At 36.0% G+C, this 20,158-nt stretch overlaps 1 protein-coding gene across 14 annotated transcripts in view; it reads right to left on the reverse strand.

Moving 5' to 3' along the window:
- RALGAPA1 (Ral GTPase activating protein catalytic subunit alpha 1) overlaps nt 1-20,158 on the reverse strand; it is a 224,591-nt gene that overhangs the window by 55,034 nt on the left and 149,399 nt on the right. For 12 of the 14 annotated variants that reach the window (XM_045585379.1, XM_036451922.2, XM_036452055.2 and 9 more), the window contains 3 exons: nt 17,181-17,252; nt 8,068-8,191; nt 2,141-2,296 (listed from right to left, as the gene is read on the reverse strand). In XM_045585379.1, the coding sequence (XP_045441335.1) occupies nt 2,141-2,296; nt 8,068-8,191; nt 17,181-17,252 (352 nt within the window). Of the gene's footprint in view, nt 1-2,136; nt 2,297-8,067; nt 8,192-10,159; nt 10,219-17,180; nt 17,253-20,158 lie in introns of those variants that run through there. The other 2 variants (XM_036451974.2, XM_036451984.2) reach the window with 2 other exon arrangements.

Raw genomic sequence — 20,158 nt, forward strand, 5'->3', positions numbered from 1 at the left:
AGGATACTAGTGATGGGTGTATAACAGTAAATGAATTTTATGCCAATGAACTGTACATTTAAAGTAGTTAATAGGGCAAATTTCATGTTGCACATATATTTTATATTAAAAACAACAACAACCCTCTTTCTATACTTATATGAAATTCTTAGTGTTCAAGGTTTAAGCCCTCAAAATTACAATACTTAAATTTTTCACTATTTAAAAGTATAATTTCAAATAGAACTCAACTATTTAACAATTCTTAAATGGTATTATCATTTCCAAAATTAATTTTGTTGTGATAGCTGATTGTTAAACATCCATTTCAGATTCTTCTTATATAATCAGGACAAACCATTGTGAATGTTTTGAATGAAATAATTAATCTTATTTGACATTTCTACAAAGGTCACAGGTAAGAAAGTTTAAGTATCATATAATGATCAGGTTTAATATAGTGAAGTAAAACTATCCTAACATAATTTTTAAAAAGTATTTTAACCCTTTGCACTCCGCTGTCCCCTCTCAGGGGACATCGGAATTCTAGCATATCACTCGGATGTCCCCTCTCAGGGGACACTGCAGTTTATTAGTGATTACGGGGAACTGAGTTAATTCAACGCACGTGTCCGCCGTTAGCGTCGAGTAGCTGGTAGCCAATGTCCAGAATGGTTTGGAGTGCAAAGGGTTAACAAAAAAATGATTTCCTTTATTCTGCTCTTATGTGTGCAATCTAAGGTACTATTAATTTTAGACTGCTCTGGGGTTTAAAAGTTGTATCCATGGAGCCAAAAAATGATAATGATAAACATGAGTCACTGCCAAGTTCTTAATGATTAAAATTATTTATCTTTTTGTATTATACTCATAATTGTCTCTAATTTGAGCATGGCTTATTTTCAGAGATTTAAAATGAGTTGATGGAACAAAGTGCTTAAACTTTAAATTTCTTCCTGTCACTGGCTCATTTTTTTGTGTTTTAATTTTAAAAAAAAATTTTAACTATAGTATTTATTTATAATTATTTTTAAATTTATTTTTATTGTTGAAAGTATTACAGATGTCCCTCTACCTAACTGCCCCTGAATCCCCGCATACCTCCTCCCAAGCCTACCACACTATTGTCTGTGTCCATCATGGCTCATTTTGTACTTCTAAAAACTACATGCCAAGAAATTCTATAGCAAACCTCTATTGAACATGTTTTCCTACATTTATCAATTATCTCTACCTTTATTAATACTTTCAATCTAATTAGCATCCTTATATTACTTTTACTAACCATTACTCATTTAGTAAGCATTTTCCAACAACATACTAAAATATAAAATAAAAAAAAGCATCAAGGATATTAAGTCAATCTTATCAATATGTGAGAAGAGTTCTAAAGTTCCTTTTCAATAGTGTGATAAGAGCACTGTTTTCATAGCTTATTAATGAAGTGTACAGAGCTTTAATATCAAGGAACAAAATATCAAGTAAAAATGACCTATGATATTAAGTTGGTTACATGCAGCAGTGGTTTTGAATAAATGGAGGAGGAAGAAAAGATGGACGAAGCGAAGAAGGCAAAGAGAATAAATGTTGGACAAGATTTTAATTTAAAAGTATTTCTTCTAACAAAACCAAATACACACAACTGTACCTGAGGTATCCCTGTGGTTAAAATGATTTTTGGATAATGGTGCTAGCTACAGTAAAATGGTGTCATAGGTTTTAGAAGGTGTGGGCCATCGAAACTACTCCAGTATCTCTTGTAAAATTATTTAAATTAATTAAGTCTTATTTTATCTGCTATATTAGTTTTAATTAAAAGTTGTAATAAAGGATGTTATATTTTAAGTGCTTTTGTAATAATTTATTTTCCCCCTCTCCCTCAATCAATAAAAACATATCTATCCATACAAAGGAATTTTAAATATAATTTCACAACTTTGTATACACAAGTTTTTCAATTTGTAAGATCTCCATTTTCTTGAAGGAAAATCTTTAGATCAGACTATCAATCATATCATTAAAAAAAAACAGAGTTTGTTCTATAACAATACTGTTTCTGAAGACAGTATTGGGTGAGTACTCAGAATTAGTGTTTGATCATTTAGATTACTTATATATTTTATATATTAATTTTTGTAAATACCAGGATTTTAACACTTACTTTTTTGGTCAAAGAGTCATCAGACTCAGAAGGCATTCTTGTGGATACATGAAAAATTACTTCCATTGTAGAGGTAGCAAAATATGGTGTGGTCAGACCAGTGCTTTTGTTTTTCTGTAGTCCTCCCATGAAACCACAATGGTTTGTAAGATTTACCTAGAAGCAATGAAGAGACACAATATTAATCAACTAAACAAAATTTTAAAAAACTCAGTCGAAAAAGAGCAAACTTTTCACTTTGTAAAAACAAGGGGAAGGAGATCAACTAATGCTTGACCCAGAATTACCAGTGAGAGCTGCTCTGTTCACTTCAGTATTTTTTCTTAAGTATTCGAAGATCCCTAATTAATAGGAGTTAATTAGAAAAGAAATGAACTGCTGTGTACTATGAATCTCTAGTTAGGCTACTAGGTGTTAATGGTAAAGTGTAAAGGCTGTGGGTTATTTTAAATAACCGTTTTATCTGGAAATCATTGAAAATTCACATGAAGTTTTAAAAAATAATAAAAAGAAACCCCATGTACCTTTTACCCTGATTCCTCCAGTGAAAAACTATATTACAACCAGGATACTGACAATGATAATGTTAAAAGACAGAACATTTTCATCATGAGAGGATCCCTCATGTTGCCCTGTTACATGATTCACTCCCACCTCACTGCTTAACCTCTGGCAATAACTAATCTGTTCTTCACTACTAAAATTGTCATTTTAAGAATGTTATATAACTGAAATTACAGAATATGCAACCCTCCCAAGTGTTTGGAGATTTTTCAGTTAATGATTTCCAGTTTGATCCCATTGTATGATTTCAATGCTTTTAAATTTGAAGTTTGTCTTATGGTCCAACATATGGTCTATTTTGGGAACTTGAAAAGAATATGTATTCTGTTGTTGTCAGGCAGAGTGCTATATAAATTAATCCCTCCTGATGATGATGTTGAGTTCTTCCACATACTTGTTGATTTTCTGTCTGGATCTTCTCTTAGTTGTTGAGAGAGTGGTGAAGTTCCCATCTATAATTGTGGATTTGTTTATTTCTTCTTTTAGTTCTATCAGTTTTGCTTCATATATTTTGCAGCTTGCACATATAGGACTGTTATGTTTTCTTGGTGGAGTGACCAGATTACACCCCTCATCCCCGTGCACGAATTTCATGCACCAGGCCTCTGGTATGCATATAAGATCTTTGGTTAATCTCTTCCTGCCCTCCCCCTCCTTCCTTTTCTCTGAGATTCATCAACCCTGCATTGAGCATCTGCCCCCTGGGTTTTATTATATAGGACTAGAGGCCTGGTGCACAGATTTGTGCATCAGTGGGGTCCCTTGGCCTGGCCTGTGGGAATCGGGCCCAAACCAACTCTCTGACATCCACTGAAGGGTCCCAGATTGGGAAAGGGCACAGGCCAGGCCAGGCCAAGGGACCCTACTGATGCATGAATCTGTACACCAGGCTTCTCGTAGATAGATAATACCAATGATGTTGTCATTCACCAGTCTGAGTGAAATATAGAAACCCTATATCACTTTATGGCCCTTCACTTTCCGTTCTATAATAATAAAAGAATAATGTGCTAATTAGACCGGACAGCTGAACAATCTTCCAAACGTCATTCTGGATGTCCTTCTGGACTAAGCCATGGTGGTGGGGGCTGAGGCAGAGGCGGCTAGGGGTGATCAGGCAGGCAGGCAAGCAGTTAGGGGCAATCAGGCAGGCAGGCAGCGTGGTTAAGAGCCAGCAGTCTCGGATCGCAAGGGGGTGCAAGCCGCCTGAGGGACCCCCTGTCCCACCCCATGCATGAATTTCATACACTGGGCCTCTAGTTGTAATATAATTGTTATGAATATTTTCATGGCACTACATTTAGAAAGACATAAGACAGTGAAATAATTTTTGTAACAGGCATCAAACATGGGTGGTACATTTACCCGTATTTTTTTTTTTTTTTTTGCCATGCTCTTTCTTCCTGATGTTCCAAGATTCCTTTTATAATTTCCTTTCTGTTAAGAGAACCTTGTAGTGATTCTTTTAGGGTAGGTCTGCTGGCAACAAATTCTATAAGTTGTCCTTAATTTGAGAATCGTTTACTTCATTCCTTTGCTAGCTATAAAATTCTGGGTTGACAGTCTCCCCCACCACTACCACTACTTGAAAAACATTGTCATTTCCTCTAGTCCCCATAGTTTCTGATAAAAATTTCACTATCATTCTAATTGTTTTCCCATTATAAATAAGGTCCGCTTTTTCTCTGTACACCATTGAGATTTTTTTTGTCTCTAGCATTCTCAAGTTTAATTATGATGTATCTTAATAGAGATTCCTTTTGATTTCCTGTTTGGGTTTCACCCAGCTTCTTTGATCTGCAGTTTTCCTACCTTTATTTCTCTTGCCAAATTTGGGAAGTTTTTGATATTATTTCTTCAATTGATTTTCAGATTGAACCTCTTTCTACTTTTTATTCTTTTTCTGCTTTCAGATTAGTTTTTTTACAATTCTATCTTCCAGTTTATTTATTCTTTGTTCTGCACACCAATCTCTACCTGGTTGTTGCTGGGCCCATCTATTATGTAGGCTTTAAATTTGTTATTGTATTTTCAGTTCTAAATTTCCATTTAGTTCTTTGTATCTTCTTTCTTTGCTAAGACTTTATGTTTTTCATTTGTTTCAACTGTGTTCCCAATTGCTTGTTGAAGCATTTCCATTACGCCACTTTAAAATCTCTTGTCATCTTACCCTGAACGGCGTGATCACTGGTTAGAGCATTGACCCATGCATCAAAAGGTTGCTGGTTTGATTCCTGATCAAGGACATATACACCTGGGTGATGGGGTCATTCTCTGCCCCTGATTAGAGCATGTATGGGAGGCAACCAGTCAATATCTGTCTGTCTCTCTTCCTTCCTCCCTCCCTTACTTTCACCCTCTGAAAAGCAATGGGAAAAATATCCTTGATGAGGATTAACTAAACAAAAGAACAAACAAACAAAATCTTTGTCCTCTTGGCGTTGGCATCTACTGTCTTTTCATTCAGTTTGAGACTTTCCTGTTTTTTTGTACAATTTCTGATTGAAGCCTGAATATTTTCAGATGTCAGTACTTCATTCCTTTTCATGGTTGAATAATATTGTCATATGGATAGGCCATACTTTGTTTAGGGTTCAGATTGCTCCAAATCCTAGCCAACAATTATTATTACTGCTGTCTATTTGATTCTAGTTATCCTAGTGAGTGGCATCTCATTGTGATTTTGATTTGCATTTCTCTGATAGATAATAAGAACAGGCATTTTTTTTCATATACTTACTGGTTGTTTATCTTCTTAGGAAAAATGTCTATTTCAGGTACTTTGGCCACTTTTTAAATTGGGTTGTGTACTAATTATTAATTTATGTACCGGTAAGTTCTTTATAAACTTTACAAGTGATTTGCAATTATATTTGCCAATTCTGTGGATTGTCTTTTCACTTTGTTGATAATGCTCTTTGAAGCACAAAAGTTTAAATTTTAATGAAGTCCAATTTATTGTTTTTCCTTTGCTGCTCATGTTTTTAGTGTTATATCTAAAAATTCCCGTTATTTATAAATTATACTTCAATATAGCTGAAAAAAAGAGAAGAATCCCCTGACAAATCCAAGGCCATGAAGATTTACCCATTTTTGTCTTGTAAGAGTTTTTTGTTTTTTTAAATATATATATTTTTTTATAGATTTCAGAGAGAAAGGGGTAGAGAGATAGAGAGAGGAACATCAATGATGAAAGAGAATCAATGATCAAATGCCTCCTATTGGGGATTGAGCTCAGAATCCAGGCATGTGATCTTTTGGTTCATAGGTTGAAGCTCAACCAGTGAGCACACTGGCCAGGCCTAAGAGGTTTTTTTTTTCTTTCTCTTTTTTATTGTTAGATTTTTCAAACATACAGCAAGGTTGAAAGAACACTCCTATATCTACCACTTAGATTTAACAACAAAACCAGTCTTCTAAGAGTCTTATAGTTTTAGCTCTTACATTCAGGTCTTTGATCCATTTGGGTTAATTTTTATATACAGTGTGAGAGGTAAGAATCCAACTTCATTCTTTTGCATGTGGCTCTCCAGTTGTTCCAGCGTTATTTGTTAAAGAGTATTCTTTCTCCACTCAATAGTCTTGGCACTCTTGTTGAAAATCAGTTGACCATAGATGTGTGGGTTTATTTCTGGAATTTAAATTGTGTTTCATTGATAGATATGTCTATCTTTGATGCAAGTACTAAACTGTTGGATTAGCATTGCTGTGTTCTAATTTGTTCTTTTTCATATGTTCCTTGCTTTTACTAATACTTATTACCAATACTTTTCTGCTTTGTATTTTTTAAACAGAAAATCCATTTACAGTGTTTCTTTCTACTTTCCACATATATAATCTCAGCTGGGCTTCACATCATATCTGTTGGGTAAAAAAAGTATATTACCTTTGACAAATAAGCAAACAAACCCAGAGAGCTCAAATAACTTACTTAGGGTGAAATAACAGGTTAGATCAGCCATAAAATATAAACTGAATGATAAAGGCTTATGTAGTGGACACTGTGCAAGAACTGGAATTTAAAAAGAAAATAAAATAGGGCAAAAGTATCTGCCTCCCAGTAGCTTACAGTCTAATGCACTAGCCTTCAACAATTTTGCTTATGAATTCTCTACAGGAATTTTGAGAAACTATATATTAAATTGACAACTACCATAAAATTTTTCATAAGTTTAATGATACAAAGAGATAATTTCTAGTATACTGTATGTTACTATATGTGCTTTAAGCATATTTTCATTAAAATCTTAGAGCTGTAGATTTTGCTGAATATATATAAAATGTCTGCTACTAACTTAATAACATATCAATCAGCCACATCAAATTCACTTTCATGTCAGGACATACCTGACAATTTTTCAATTAAAATAAATGTCTTACTAATACTAGACAAACATGTAAATTGACCGTACCTCTGCTACGCCACCAGCCAATAAGAAGCAATATGCAAATTAACCCAATAAAGATGACAGTTAAATTTGAATACACAGGCACAGATGGGTCTGGGATGCAGGCATTCTCAGGGACTCTGAGCAGCATGAGAAGGTGAGGCCAGAGCGGAAAGAGGTGGCTCCAGGGCATGAGTGGAAAGGGGCTGGACCGGAGTGGAAAGTCGGTGCTGGCAGCAAGGAAAAGGAAAGCCCATTCTAGCATGAATCTTCATGCATCGGGCTTCTAGTATTAATATAAATTTTTGTGGTACATATCTCACTGCTGATTTACAATTCTAAGATAGATTTGACATAGAAAACTTGATGTGAGTTTGCCAGGATGACCTAAAGTGCAATACCTTTCCATATTTCTTGCTTTGCTTTTAGAGACTCTTTTAGGAACATGACCTCTTGAATGAACTGTCTTTTTTTGGTTCTAAACCTTCTGGGACAATGCAGGACTTGGGTGGGTGAGTGGTAAGCCTTTCTTTTACAAAAACAAAGAATAGAAAAGGAGAGGAAAGAGGCTACAAAAGGGTTCTCAGGCATTAACTTTAGTAAAGTTGAGAATCTATCTGAAAACTAATCTCCTTAAAACTAAACATGTTGATGTGCCCCCTAGAAAGCCTTGTATAGTTCCAAGGATATTTATATCTTAGTTTGAAGACTAACAGTGTAGTATTTGTAGTTGTGAAAAAAATCCAAATCGCTAAACCTATGTGTTTCATAGTCTCTGACAATATATTATCTTATAAAGTAGTCAACAATTTCTGTTCAAAGTCCCAACTGCTACTGTCCTTTCAGATGAGATAAGATAGAAACAATAACAAACCCACTGTATAGTTACTGAGTCTCCTAATGCTTCTTCTATAAAATAAGAATTTACTGCTTCCAAATAGAAATAAAATATTTGGTATAATTTAACAACAGTACCTCCCAACCAAGACCAGCTACAAAATCTTCATATGCTTGACTCCCTCCTGTATTAGTGAGAATGGAATGTTTATCTTCTTGTCCTTCAGCAACATAAAATACAGCGATTTTGTGTGTCTCTCGGCTATAAAACAAAAGATTATACCATTCATTTAAACATTAACTTATTGGTTCATTATCCAATAATTCTGTTCTTTTTTTATTTTTATTTTATTTTATTGATTTTGTACAGAGAGGAAGGGAGAGAGATAGAGAGTTAGAAACATCGATGAGAGAGAGTCATCGATCAGCTGCCTCTTGCACACCCCCTACTGGGGATATGCCTGCAACCAAGGTACATGCCCTTGACTGGTATCGAACCTGGGACCTTTCAGTCCCCAAGCCAACGCTCTATCCATTGAGCCAAACTGGTCCCGGCGGCCCAATAATTATGTTCTGTGTACAAAGTATGTGGCAATAAAAAGATGAAAATGTATTAAATCTTATAACCTGAAGAGAAAGATAAGTAATTATAAATGAAAAAATTATAAAAATTACAAAATTGCCATTAGAACAGAAGAAAGGTATGATTACTTCTGACTGGAGAAACTTGAATAAGGTAATACTGAGTTGAGTGAAAGTAAGATTTGACAAATGAAGAGGAATATATCAGGAAAGGCACATAGGTGGCAGTGCACATCTTAAGAGTTGCCTGTTGTACAATGTGGCTGAATCCTAGAGTTAAAGGAATTGTGGTTTAGAAATAATATAGGAGAATAGAGATGAGTGAGAAATGATTCATTTCTTCAAAAGTACTTATACAGAAGAAACGTGTACACAATTATTATAAAACTGTCATCCTTGGCAGCCAGGAAGACTGTGCAAGCCCAAGGCTATTTCCTCTTTGGATCAATCAGAGAGCGAACCTCCAAGCTACTAGTCTCTGGGTGAATATGCGGCAAAAAAAAAAAACCACTCTGAACATAATAGCTGCCTCCAAGCCACATCCACAGTAAACAATAAAAATCTAACTGGTTAAAGGAAATAAAGCACAAACTTTTATTAATAAGTAGATTAGGTCAACCCAGGGAGAACCCTTGGTAGCAAGGCTAAAAGAAAAATTTTCAAAAAAAACAACAAACACAAAAAACGAGCATGGAGATAAGAGGCACACACCCTGGGCCTGGGGAATAGAATTTGCAACATTAGTTCAGCCAACTCAGTAGAAAATAAACTAATAATCAAGCAAACCACCACCACTACCAAACTTTTATTTTATATCAGTGATGAGAAAGAATCTCTGATCGGCTGCCTCTTACTGGTATGTGCTAGTAGGTATGTGCCCTTGACCAGAATCAAACCCAGGACCCTTCAGTCCATAGGCTGATGCTCTCTATCCATTGAGCCAAACCAGACAGGGCCCACCAACACATTTTTGATTCAAAGACACAGATAAAGTTGAAAGCAAAAGAAATGAAAAAAGACACCAGCAAAGAGAGCTGAAGTGGCTACATTAGTATCAGACTTGAAAATAAAAACATTATTAGAGATAAAGATACATTTCATACTGTTAAAAGGTTAACTAACAGGAAGATATGAAAATTAAAAACATATATGCACTTTCAAAGTACATAAAATGAAAGACAGAATTGAAGGCAGAAGAAGACATTTCTACATTTCATCTATACATTGCAGGAGACATCAATACCCCATTTTCAATAATGTGCAAAAAAACCTAAGGGAATATCAACAAGGAGTTAGAAGATTTAAGTAACAGTATAAACCAACTAGACCTAACAGCCAACTACAGAACACTATCCAACAGTAACAGAAAACACATTCTTCCCAAGCATACATGGAATGTCTTTCAAGATAGACTACTTAGTAAACCATAAAACAAGCCTCAATAAATTTGAAAGACCTGAAATTATGCAAAGTACATTTTCTAATCACAATGGAATAAAATTAGATATCAGTAAAAGAAAAAAATTTGGGAAATTCACATATATGTGGAAATGAAACAAAGTACTCCTAAATAACTAATGGGTCAAAAATAAATCTCAGTGGGAATTAGAAAATATTAGAGATGAATGAAAATAAAAGCATAATATACCAAAACTGATAGCATGCAGGTAAAGCAGAGCTCATTGGGAAAGTTACAGATGTAAATGCCTATATTAAAAAGAGGAAAATATCTCACATCAATAACTAAATCTTCCACCTTAAAAAACTAGAAAAAGATAACCAACTAAACTCAAAGCATACAAAAAGAAGAAAATAATAAAGGTTAGCATGAAAATAAATGAAACAGAACAGAAAAATAATAGAGAAAATCAAGGAAGCCAAAACTTGGTTGACGTGATTAAAAAAAAAAAAAAAAAGAGAGAAACTCAAATTACTAAAAATCAGGAACAGAAGAAGAGACATCACTACATAGCTTACAGAAATAAATACCTTACAGAATTATAAGGGAACTAGTGACCCGGTGCATGCACTCGAGAAAATTCATTAGAAGGTGGCCTGTGGGGCGGGCCTGGGCGAGGCAGGCCGGACATGCCCCGGAGCCAATGTCTCTTGGTCCCTTCCTGTGACTGTGCAGTGAGCAGGGTCCCTCTGGCAGGGGGGTCCCTTGGCCTGGCCTGTGGGTATTGGCCCAAACTGGCTCTCTAACATCCCCTGAGGGGTCCCAGAGTGCAAGAGGGCACTCTGCAAAGTTCCTGTCATACAGGATGTGGAACACAAATGCAAGTGTGCAGTAAACCAGTTACAGAGTGACTGTGCTCCAGCAACAACATAACCCACAGCTGAAGGTGGAATCGCATGGCCCCATGAGGAATTGGCTCCCTCCTCTCTGGTTTCAAGGAACTGCTGCTGTCAAGTCACTGCAACTCAGAAGCTCCTGCACTGAGCATCTGCCCTCTGTTGGTCAGTACAAGTCACAGTGACCAGTTGGACAGTGGGAGGGACACTTAGCATATTAGCCTTTTATATATATGAATACTACCAACAACTGTATGCCAACAAATTAGATAAATCAGATTAAATGGACAAATTCCTAGATAGACACACACAAAAAAAAACAACATAAAAGAAATAGAATGCCTAAATAGATCAATAACAAGTAGAGATTGAATTAGTAATATGATTGAAAAAGAAGAGGTAAAAGTACCTCTACTTGCTGTAAGATGATTTTGTACACAGAAAATCCTAAGGAATACACCAAAAAGCTATAAGAGCTTTCAATAAATGAGTTCAGCAAGTATTCAGGATACAATATGTATATAGAAAAATCAATTATATTTCTATACACTAGACACCTAAGATCTCTCCCTTCATCTCTAAAAATCAATAAAAACATTAAAAAAAAAGTTAAGCTCCTGCTAAAATTTCTAGTTACAAAACTATCACCAAACTCCTAAATAAAGACTTCTAATAAACATTAAGTAAACAAGCTATACACACACTTAAGAAAAACTGATGAAAAAGAAGATATTTTTCAACCTGCTTATTCCAGTTCAGAGTTGCAGGTGGCTGGAGTTTACTCAAGTAGCTCAGGGAGCAAGACAGGAACCAACCCAGGACAAAATGCCATTCCATCATAGGGAGCACTCAGACCCCCACACTCACTCATACTGGTAAAATTTAGACGTGCCAATTAATCTAATGTGCACATCTTTGGAATGTGGGAGGAAAATGGAGTACCTAGAAAAAAACCCACTCAGATATGGGGAGAATGTGAAAACTCCACAAAGAATAGATTTTCCCTCCTCATCAATGATATAATGAAACATAATTAGCTCTAGCTGGTTTGACTCAGTGGATAGAAGGGTACTTACTGGGTTCAATTCTGGTCAAGGGCACATACCCGGATTTCGGGCTTGATCCCCAGAAGGGGGAGTATGGAAGGCAGCCAATCAATGATTCTCTCTCATCATTGATGTTTCTATATCTCTCTCCCTCTTCTTTCCTCTCTGAAATAAATATATATATTCAAAAAAGAAACATACGTAGTTAAAATTCGAGGACCTGCTATATTCTGAAAACTATAAAACACTGTCAAAGGAAATTAAAGATCTTAAAAGAAATCCCACATTTATGGACTGAAAAACTCCCCAAATTGATCCACAATCCTAATGCAACCCCCATCAAAACCCCAGGCTAGCTGATCCTATTGTACAATTCACAGGAAAATTCAAAAGATTCAGAATAGCCAAAACAATCTTAAAAAAGAAAATCAAGAGAGGATTCTTAAATTCCTTATGTTAAAACTTGATATAAAGCTATAACAACCAATGTATTGTGGTACTGCCGTAAGAATAGATATGTAGATATATTTGGAACAGAATCTTGGGTCCAGAAATAAACCCTTATATACGTCATCAATTGCTTTTTGACAATGTTATGAAGACAATTCAATCAGGAAAAGAATAGTATTTTCAATAAATGGTGCTGGGGCATCTGGATAGCTACATGCAAATGAATGGAGTTGAATTCTTATCTCACACCATATATAAAAATTAAATAAAGATGGGGGAGGGAGATCTGGGGGAGATAATAGATCAACCTAAGGACTTGTATACATGCATATAAGTACAACCAATGGACATAAAACTCTAGGGAGGGAGGGTATGTATGGGAGGGAGGGAGGGGGGCAAAAAAAAATATATATTTTTTTTTTAAAAAAATGGACTATAGAGTTAAATATAAGGTCTAAAATTATAAAAGTCTTTTAAAAAGTTTATAAAGCTATAAAATGTCCACAAAAAACTGTACATGAGTATTCATAACACTATAAAAGTAAAACCAACCTAAATGTCCACCAATTTATGAATGAATAAACAATATTTAGTATAGTGATACAATTCAGCAATAAAAAAGTGAAATGAAGAGGCATGATGCAATATAAACTTTGAAAACACTGTGCTATGCCTATCAAAAAGATCACATACTCTTTGTTTCCTTTTATAAACATTGTCCAAAATAGATAAATATGAAGATATAGAAAGTAGATTAGTGTTGGCTAGAGCTGGGAGTTGGAGGTAGTGTTCAAATATAATAAGGAGTGACTAGTAATGGGTACAGGGCTTCTTTTTGAAGGCACTAAACTATTCTACAGCAAGAATGTTGTGATACTTGCACAACACTGTGAATATACTGAATACATCTATAATAATAAAAGCATAGCATGCTAATTAGACCAGAGAGCTGAATGATCTTCCAAATGTCATTCCAGATGAAGCTGCAGTGGCAGAGGCTGAGATAGAGGCTGTTAGGAGTGATCAGGCAGGCAGGCAAGTGGTTAGGTGCAATCATGCAGGCAGGTGAGTAGTTAGGGGCAATCAGGGAGGCAGAGGCTGTTAGGGGTAATCAGGCAGGCAGGTGAACAGTTAGGGGTGATCAAGCAGGCAGGCAGGCAGGCAAGCAGGCAGGCGAGGGGTTAGTGGGTAATGAGGAGGCAAGCAGAGTGGTTAAGAGAGATCATGCAGGCCAGCAGTTAGGAGCCAGCGGTCCTAGATTTTGAGAGGGATGTCTAACTGCCAATTTAGAGGGGTCCTGGATTGTGAGAGGGTGCAGACCAAGTTGAACAACCCCCATCCATGCACAAATTTTGTGCCACCAGGCCTCTAGTGTGTACTATAAATGAGTAAATTGTATGCTGTGTGAATTATCCTATCTAATAAAAGTAATATGCAAATTGACATACCTTTGCTACACCCACAAGCCACACCCACCAGTCAATCAGGAGCGAGTATGCAAATTAACCCAACCAAGATGGCTGCAGCCACAGAGCGAACAGGAGGCTTGGGTTTCCCTGGCCATGGAGGAAGCCAAGCTTCCTGCACACCCTGGCTGGCCCAGGCCTCCGCTCAAGGCTACGAAATTTTAATTATAGAAGGTAAATAAATCCCAGATACCAGGGCCTCCGCTTGGGCCGCTGGGGGGTGTGGCCAGCCTGCAAACCACCACAGGCCCCTCGTCCAGGCTGCTCCACACACCAAGGGAATCCCTACCCTGATCCGAGACATCCTTCAGGGCAAACCAGCTGGCCCCCACCCAAGCACCAGGCCTCTAGCCTATCTAATAAAAGAATAATATGCAAATTGACCATCACTCCAAAACACAAGATGGCTGCCCCCATGTGGTCAAAGATGGCTGCCCCCCACGGGGACACAAGATGGCCACCACAAGATGGCCAGCAGGGGAAGACAGTTGGGAGGGACCAGGCCTGCAGGGGAGGGCAGTTTGGGAGGGGGGAACCCGGGTCTGCAGGGGAGAGCAGTTAGGAGTGACTAGGCCTGCAAGGGAGGGCAGTTAGGGGCCATCAGGCTGGCAGGAGAATGGTTAAGGGGTGATCAGGTTGGCAGGCAGAAGTGGTTAGGGGCAATCAGGAAGGTAGGCAGGTGAGCAGTTGGGAGCCAGCAGTCCTGGATTGCGAGTTGGACATCCCTTGAGGGGTCCCAGATTGGAGAGTGTGCAGGCTGGGCTGAGGGACAAAACCCCCCCCACCACCACCAATGCATGAATTTCATGCATCGGGCCTCTAGTATTTCAATAAAGCTGTTAAGAATTTAACTTGGATACATGATCTGTGTGTAAATGCTGATCCTGGCAGAAAGGAACTATTCAGTGTTCTAATTTTTCAAGGTACAGAGCTATCAATTAGAATTCATAAATTTATTAAATTTGGAAGAGCTAGACTGAAATGTTCACCTAATACTATATAAATCTAAAAGTTGAGATAAATGTATGTGCCATAAAAAGAAAAAAAATCTTTAAAATGCAAAAGTAAAAGAGAAATCACTTTTATATTATCCATGTCCTTCTTACAATTTAGCTGCCCTTTTATGTCAAATCTTAATCTTTAATCATTCCTTATTTCTCTACTTACTAACTACTGCTGTTAAAATATTGGTATATTACTATCAGATTAATGTGCATCACAAAAATGAATAACGAGAAAAAGATATTAGGAAAAAATGAAATTAGTTCATCTGTAACCACACTCTATAAAAATATGTGTAGTACTGGCAAATATTATGAGCATACTATGAAAAAATTCAATGTGAAATCTGCTTAGTTATAAGCACATCTGAATCCCTGTATATTTTACATGCTACAATAAAAATACTAATAGAAATTATTTTAAGATTTGAAGTGTAAAAATATTGTGGTTAAATCATGAAAAACAGGAATTGGTTCATTTACTCAAAGAAAATAAAGGATCTATAAATGATCTAAGTAGATAAGAGTATAAAGAAAGAAAACTGTTATTTTTTTAACTCTTTTTTTTTTTAAAGCAAACAAAAAGGCCCTGGCTGGGTAGCTTAGCTGATTAGAATGTCATCCCGATAAGCCAAGGTTGCAGGTTCATCTCTGATCAGGGCACAAACAGGAAGCAACCAATGTATGCATAAATAAGTGGGACAACAAACAGATTTCTCTCTGAAATCAATAATAAATGAATACTTAAAGCAAACAAAAAATGTCATGGGTTCATTTAATATAGAATATTAAAAAAAATTATGTTGTCTCAAGGAAGATGTCCTATTCAAAGTAAACATGAGAATGAAACTACTTCAGCAGAAACCAAGTAGTAGAAAAGCATAAGGTAATGCAAAAACAAACAAACCCAAAACATGAATAGGCAACATTGGCTGCTAAGGTCTGAGCTCTAAATCAGCAATTTTCAGCTGGTGTGCCTTAAGAATTTTTAAAACATGCAATACCTGACTATTTTGTTAGGACATTGACCTCTTTTCCCTCAGATTGTCAAATAAAAAAAAAATGACAATGGCCAACACATCAGTAGCCATCTTATGTGAATGAATCAATATTATACCTATGTTTTTGTCAGATAGGCAAAACACTTATTTTTTTGGTGAATTTTGTAGAATTTTGGTAATTAGATTATGTGTACCATGAGATGAAAAGTGTTGAAAATTGCTGTTCTAGATGAAAGAGTCTGGTTAGGCCCTGGGAAGTCACTAAGGAATAAAATAAAAATTTTACTTTACCAAGATTATTCTAGTACTCAGGACTGTAGAAGAGCCCTGAGAAGAGAGACTAAAGACTACTTAGAGAGCTATTATGAGTCAATTAGAAAGAATGAATAAGAACATGAACAAAGGGGTTGGTATCAGGAAAAGAGGACAGAGATGAGAGGTAATAAGAAAGAACTGTCATAACAATTATGAAAAATCTAAGGGTAAAGGAAAGAAAATGGTGAAGTTTGGCTACTTCTAAATATAACTGGGAAAATTAGCAGAAGAATTTGATTTGGGAAAGAAATGTAAAAATAGGCAGATAAAAATTTATAGTAAACAGCTACAAAATCATGATTGAGACTTGAGAGATAGGTATACATTGGGCAAAAAAAGAATGGAGGTGAGAAGATATGAGAGATATCCTAATGAAAGGGATCACTATGTTAATAGGTAGGGGGTAGAAGATGAGCCAGTGAAGACAAACAGAAAATAATTAGAGAATTAGGAGTTGAACCAGATAATTTTAGTTATACAGAAACCAGGAATGAACAACATTTAACGGAGTGGATCCAGAAACATGGAAGCATGGAACAGAGTGTGGAATCTCAGAGGGAAGGTGGGGGGAGGGTGGATGGGAAGTAATCAACCAAAGACCTTGTATGCATATATGCATAACCCATGGACATAGACAATAGGGTGCTGAAGGCCTAGAGTGGGAAGGGGGGGATAAGGCATATCCAAGGGCTTAAAAAGAAATCAGATTTATGGCAATAAACCCAACCATATCCATCTTCTTTATTCCATTAGTATTTTTTATTAGGTACTAGCTTGTATTCACCAGTCATTTCAATTGGGGCCTCTGAAGACTATTCAAAAAGTCTTTTGGGCCATTTAAGAATGGGAAAACAAAAAGAAAATTTATAGGTTAAATTCTGCAATTCAAAAGTTGATTCTGAAATGCATAAAACAGGTATAAATAATTCAAAGATACATAACATTTTAATATTTTCCTTTAAAAGTTTATTTCTAAAGTATAATAAAATACAGCTTCTGCTCAGAAAGTTGTAACTCAGCAAACACAGTACTATTTTTTACAGAGAAATAGCTGAGAGTTGACAGTTATAAATTTGAGATTTTCCAACAACTTACCACTGTCTTGAATCCAAGTTCCTAAGTTCTCTAAGTAGTTTTTCATTTTTCTTTAGGAGATGAAAGCTCCTCCTAAACAGATAAATTTATAAACATTTTCATCACCTTTGCAGTGAGTGACATGGTAGTCCCAGAAATACTTTCTATTCTACTCATGCAATTCTTGATACTTGACTTACCTTATCATTCTTCTAACACAAAAGAAAACAGACCTTAAAAAAAAAGTAAGGCCTGAGCTGGTTTGGCTGTGAATAGGGCCTGCAGACTGAAGGGTCCTGGGTTTGATTCTGGTCAAGGGCACATGCCCCAGTTGTGGGCTTGATTCCCCATAGGGGACATGCAGGAGGTAGTTGATCAATGAATAATTCTCTCTCTCCCTCTCCCTTCCTCTCTTGAAATCAATGGGAAAAAAAATTGTTTAAAAAAGGAACATGTCATTATTTCTACCCAGACCCTCATATTTTCTGTCAGTAGATCATTATCTATTTCCTTTTACTTTGTAGATGCTGTGAACCTCCCAAATTCATATCCAGAAAAAATAAATAAATAAATAAATAAATAAATAAATAAATAAATAAAAATACTTATAGATTCCTTCTTAAGAGTTTCATTAGGTTAGAAAGTTTTTTCCTCATGAGAAATAAAATATTCTCAAAATCTAAATCATTACCAAGTAAGCATGTGTTACATGGGCGGAATTTGCTTCCTTCCTTGTTTTATACTGTACTATTTTACACAGAAAAATGTATGTATAAGTTTTACCAAATATGATCTATATGTACAAAATGCAGTAGTCTCCCCTGCCCTTAACCTTGGTTTCAATTATCAACTGAAGTCTGAAAACATTAAATTATAGAAATAAAGTTCATAAATTTTGCGTGCCATTTTGAGTAGCATGAAGAATTCTCATTGTCCCACTCTATCTTGCCTGGGACATGAATCATCCCTTTGTCCAGCGTATCCACATTGTATACCTTACCCGTTAGTCACTTAGTAGTCACTTTGATTATCAGAGAGAGAGAGAGAGAGAGAGAGAGAGAGAAACCACATTCCCATAACTTTGTTTACAGTATTATTTTATTATTAGTTACTAATCTACTGTACCTAAGTTAAAATTTAAACTATCAGAGGTATGTCTATATATGTATATATATGCGTGTGTGTGTGTGTGCGTGTGCGCGTGTGTGTGTATGAAAAAAATTTTTAATACATATGTAGTTAGGTAGCATTATCCCCTTTTAGGCATCTACTGGGAGTCTTGGAACGTATCCACTGCAGATAAGGGGGGATAACTGTATGTACAAATTGTTTATTTTAATTTTAATATTTATTGATTTTTAAAGAGAAAAAGGGAGTAACAGGGAGAGAGAGAGAGAGAGGAAGAGAGAGGAAGAGAAATAGTGACAGAGACAGTCATCAATTTGTTGTTCCACTTATTTAAGAATTCTTTGGTTGATTCCTGTATGTGCCCTGACTGGGGATCAAAGTGTCAGTCATGGTGATGGGAACAGTGCTTTAACCAATTGACCTACCTGGCCAGGGCATATATCTATATGTACAAATTATAATCATGAAATCAATGCTTGCTGAGGTAAAATGCAGACTCCCAACCTTTAATTTTTCTTGAGACAATATATAGACCATTCTATAGCAAAAGAGTAGAATGCATTTATACGAGTGGCAATTAACTATATTTGGACATACCATAAGGCAAATTTGTTCCTGATATAATGTGGCTTTCCCATAAGGCAGAGGATATTGCCTTCTAATAAACGGAAAGGTTTAAATCAAGTTAAACACTAAGTAAGCAAGTAGAACTCCATTTCAATGCTTCACATGCATTTGAATTAAAGATTTATTCATTTACTGATAATCTATAATAAGCTTACCACCTACTACAAATTGAACAGAAGCAATAAATTAAATGATGCTTCTATTTTCATACAGCTTTCAGTTTCATAGAAATTTAAAAATTAAACATATATTAATAATGCTTTATACCAGTGTACAATTTTAGTACTTTATGTACATTAACTAATTTAATCCTCACCCCATTATGTTAATTGGAAGTTATTTCCTCCAAGTTTAAGTGACTCCAATCTGGGTCTTCTTATTTAAGTTTATGTAATGCCTTTCCATTTAACTTCTACCTAACTTACTTGAATACTTTGTGTATTGACTGCAAGTTTTTACAACATGCATAAGAAATTTTTTTTACAAAATGATAGCCAGATCCTTTTCTTGTTTTGATGTTAAATCTTCAGTTAATTCCTTTGACAGAAACAAGAAAGGATCATATTGGTATTTGTCTAAAAAAAATTGTAAGGCTTCTGTGACATAAGAAGAAATATATATTTGGGCTCTACCCCCAGTCCCTGACACAGAGCTCCTAAACCCTTGTAAATTCCTGATGATATAGGTGACAGGAACATCTTCACAGAGTTCCTAAATCCCTCAGGATTTCCTGGTAATTGGAGAGCTTTTGTTCTAAAGAGGTGACTCTTGGGTTCCTGGATAACTTCAGGATGAGGCCTTGTCACCATGATTAAAAGATTGGTAAGCGGAATAAACCAATCAGAGAAAGACAAGTAGCACATGATCTCACTTTTATGTGGAATCTAATGAACAAAATAAACTGACGATCGAAACAGATTCAGAGATATAGAAGCATGGAACAGACTGATGAATCTCAGGGTGGGTGTGGGCATGGAAATGGGAAGAGGTTAACCAAAGAACTTATATGCATAACCCATGGACACAGACAATAGTATGGTGAAGGTCTGGGGAGGGGGCAGGAGTGGGATGGAGGGGATCAATAGGGGGACAAATGGGACGTGTAATACTTTCAATAATAAAGATAAATTAAAAAACAAAACTAAGAAGTTGGAACTTTTAGTTCTACCTCTGAGAAGGGGTTTAGAGCTGGAGATTGAGTTAATATCAGTTATGGCTATATGACAGAGCCTCCATAAAAATCT

The sequence above is a fragment of the Pipistrellus kuhlii genome, unplaced genomic scaffold (genome assembly GCF_014108245.1).
Source record: "Pipistrellus kuhlii isolate mPipKuh1 unplaced genomic scaffold, mPipKuh1.p scaffold_m20_p_1, whole genome shotgun sequence".
Classification (NCBI taxonomy): domain Eukaryota; kingdom Metazoa; phylum Chordata; class Mammalia; order Chiroptera; family Vespertilionidae; genus Pipistrellus; species Pipistrellus kuhlii.